We start from the raw sequence: 3,866 nt of genomic DNA, 5'->3' as shown, positions 1-3,866 counted from the left end.
CCATGGGAACTCATGTGACTGAACTCCTGTATGTAGGATTACCATGGGAACACATGTGACTGAACTCCTAGGTTGGACTACCATTGTAACACATGTGACTGAACCCCTGTAGGTAGGATTACCATGGGAACTCATGTGACTGAACTCCTGTATGTAGGATTACCATGTGAACACATGTGACTGAACTCCTAGGTTGGACTACCATTGTAACACATGTGACTGAACTTCTGTATGTAGGATTACAATGGGAACTCATGTGAATGAACCCCTGTAGGTAGGATTACCATGGGAACATATGTGACTGAACTCCTGTATGTAGGTTTATTATGAGATTTGATTTCAACTTCCTTACTCAAATTAGAATTTCCAGATAGCACTGTTTGTAAAGAGTAACCATGACTGTGAATAATTTGACATACCTGTTTCTGTAATTAAAATCCTTATCTCCCCTCCCGTGTAGGACGTTCTTAAATTGTGTAACGATCTCTGCCCCTTCTAGGTTTTCTGGTGGCGTATTATTCCAAAGTTGTGTTGTAGCTGGTATAAATGAATCTGCATAAGCTTTTGTTTTACACTTCACTGTTTGAAGATTAGTTTCATCCCTTAAGTTCTACTTAGTGCTTTTCGAAACTGTATAAGGAATACATTTTCTGTACTTGTACCCCGGACAGAGCAACTTATGGTTCTAAACACGTTTCTTACAGTGTACGCAATCATTCATTGAATACACAGTGCTCTTCGTAAGAGGCGACGAACGGGATCGGATGGTGGGGATCGCTGACCTGGTTGATGCATGTCATTGTATCACAGTTGGGTGGATCGATGCTCACGGTGTCAATCACTGGATTGTTTGGTCCAGACTTGATTATTTACAGACCGCCGCCATATAGCTGGAATATTGCTGAGTGCGGCGTTAAACAACAAACAAACAAAACAAACAAACACAAACAGAAAGACGAAGGCATGCAAAGGGCATTATAGTATTATCACAGTTAACGAATCAGTGTGCATTTATGCACACATTTCTGGTGTCATCTACCATTAAAACAACAATCAATATTTGTTTTGTATTATTCCACATTTTGTATTTGACTCCGAAACATGATCATAAAAATGAAAGACAACATCGACACATGAACATGAGCGCTGGGTTACTTGAGGAAGTTCAACAGAGAAGCTGTTATCGTTACCGACAAACGTTGCGATAAATGTCTGAATAGATTTAATTTTTCATATTGCATTACTAGAATGTCAAGAACTCTTTGGGGAACATCGTTAAAGTATTCTCCCAAGTGAGCTGACGACCACGAGAAAGGAGGTTGGAACCAACAGCATCAAACTTGAAACGGACGTTGCTGGCGACCCTGAAATAAATCAAAACTATGTTAATCCAAGACAACTAACCAGATAACTCACCAACCCAAGCATACATATACACAGAGAGACACCACTACATTAACAAATTTTCAAGAGCAACTACATACACTGTATATGTATTTAAATGTGTACTTGTATATTTCTATCTATGGGACAGAGTGCCACAATAGCCAAAGGCGCCACAAAGAGTTGCACCCTATATACTAAATTGTGAAACGTGAATCATTAAGATCTGCAACACTTCGGACTTGCCCCACATATCAAGCTGACTCTCCGTGGCGTAACTGAAATACTGTTCAACGACGCATCAAAGTCACTCACTCACTCTGTTTCTTTGAAGATATCACGTTTACAAGTTATTAGCAAACGTTACAAAAAATGTACCTAGGTTTGAAAGGGAATGATAATTTGAGATGTGGCTTTATTTTTGAACTCCTCATGCACTTAAACGATATTACCTTACCTGATCTGTATCAAGAAGTGGTTTCGTTTGTACAGAGATGTTTAATCCATCTTTTATATTCTATATTCCATCATAAGTACCATCAATCTTCTGTTGTTAGCAATGTTTAGGCTCACAAGGACATGTTACTCTGGTTTTATGTGGGGCGGTCGGGTAGCCTAGTGGTTAAAGCGTTCGCTCCTCACGGGTTCGATTCCCGACATGGGTACAATGTGTGAAGCCCATTTCTGGTGTCCCCCGCCGTGATATTGCTGGAATATTGCTAAAAGCGGCGTAAAGCCATACTCACTCACTCATTCTGGTTTTATGTCTCTATCTCTCTAGGTCTCTGCAATCGCTATTATTTAAACATAGAAATGGGTGTCTGTTTGTTTGATGTCAGTAAAATTCCAGTTATATCAGGGCATCCTGTAAATAATCGAGAAAAGGCTGACAAACCCGAGGTTGATGCAATGAGCAACATCAAATGCTCTCGGGGTACGTTGACATGCAATTAACCATGTCACCGAAACTGACACAAGTGATTGTTTGTTTGTTAGTTGTTTAACTCCGCATTCAGCAATATTGCAGCAATATAACGGCGGTCTGTAAATAATCGAGTCTGGACAAGTGATTGACATAATGAGCATCGATCCACGCTATTGGGATACGATGACATGCATCAACCGAGTCAGCGAGCCTGACCACCCGATCCCGTTAGTCGTCTCTGACAACAAACATTTTCGCCTTTTACAGCAAGCATGGGTTCCTAAAGACCTATTCTACCCCGGATCGTCACGTGTATCAGGGATGTACTCTGACCAGGATTCCCATGGAGTGTGAAAAACATCTAATTAAAGAGACCTACCATTTTTGTCCCGTAATAACCGCAGGAGCTTTTGGAATCTCTCCTGACTGTTTGCCGACATGTCACCCTTGTCCATCCCCTGAAGCTCCTGGAGTGCATCTGTTGATTCAGCAGCCGTCGACCCAGAGAAGATCGACACAACGTTCGTGAATAGGTCATCCGGCAAGTTGAATATATCCGAAAACTTCACCATAGGGCTTTTCAAATTCTTTGACTTAAAAAAGCCCTTGATTTTATCGAAAATTGACGTTTTCTTTTTCAACTTTGCTTCGACAGTAACCATCTGTAGAATGATAGTCACGACCACACATGCAATGAGGAACCTGTTGCAGCCTCTCATGGTTGTCTGAAACTAAATATATAAACGTTTTCAGGAATTATAAATCCCTTTAAGATGGCTGGTTTAAGTCAGCGTAGAGTTGTGCAAACATTACTTAAACTGACCACCACCTAAGGTTTACTGTAGTATTGCCTAATGACGTCAGAGTTGGATCATCCCAGAGAACCGAGTTGAATCCTCACATAGATTGATAGAATAGGGAAAAACCTCACATAGATTGATAGAATAGGGAAAATCCTCACATAGATTGATAAAATAGGGAAAGACCTCACATAGATTGATAGAATAGTGAAAGACCTCATATAGATTGATAGAATAGCGAAAATCCTCACATAGATTGCTAGAATAGGGAAAATCCTCACATAGATTAATAGCATAGGGAAAATCCTCTCATAGATTGATAGAATAGGGAAAATCCTCACATAGATTTATAGAATAGGGAAAACCCTCACATAGATTGATAGAATGGGGAAAATCCTCACATAGACTGATAGAATAGGGAAAATCTTCACATAGATTGATAGAATAGGGAAAATCCTCACGTAGTCATCCAGAACGGCCAAACAATTAAAGATCTTGCGCATATATATCTAGTTCAAAACGTTTCCTTACCTGGCGGCAATACAGAACCCAGTTCACGTCAGCAACTCTTCTGAATTATTAGACCCAACATCAACTACTTAAATACTAATATCACGGAAACAGTTCAACTAATATTTCACAGGAATGTTATGCATGACGAATGACTAATTAGGACTTTATCAATATGTATTATCGTGTTTGTTGTCATACGTGTGTGCACATAATTATGTAACCATTGTACTGTAAATATATGTCCA

At 39.8% G+C, this 3,866-nt stretch overlaps 1 protein-coding gene across 1 annotated transcript; it reads right to left on the bottom strand.

Annotated features, from left to right (window-relative positions):
• Nucleotides 1-1,128: 1,128 nt before the first annotated feature.
• Nucleotides 1,129-3,033, bottom strand: LOC139476046 (uncharacterized). The gene is made up of 2 exons (XM_071259284.1): nucleotides 2,688-3,033; nucleotides 1,129-1,364 (listed from the first exon to the last, which is right to left on the bottom strand). The coding sequence occupies exons 1-2, from the start codon at nucleotides 3,025-3,027 to the stop codon at nucleotides 1,276-1,278; spliced, it is 429 nt and encodes a 142-aa protein (XP_071115385.1). The 5' UTR covers nucleotides 3,028-3,033; the 3' UTR covers nucleotides 1,129-1,275.
• Between the last annotated feature and the right edge of the window lie 833 nt (nucleotides 3,034-3,866).

This window comes from Haliotis cracherodii, unplaced genomic scaffold (assembly GCF_022045235.1).
Source record: "Haliotis cracherodii isolate W230 unplaced genomic scaffold, xgHalCrac1.p SCAF_3, whole genome shotgun sequence".
Classification (NCBI taxonomy): Eukaryota; Metazoa; Mollusca; class Gastropoda; order Lepetellida; family Haliotidae; genus Haliotis; species Haliotis cracherodii.
The sequence above is the reverse complement of the archived record's forward strand: the minus strand, read 5'-3'. Positions and strand labels throughout refer to the sequence as shown.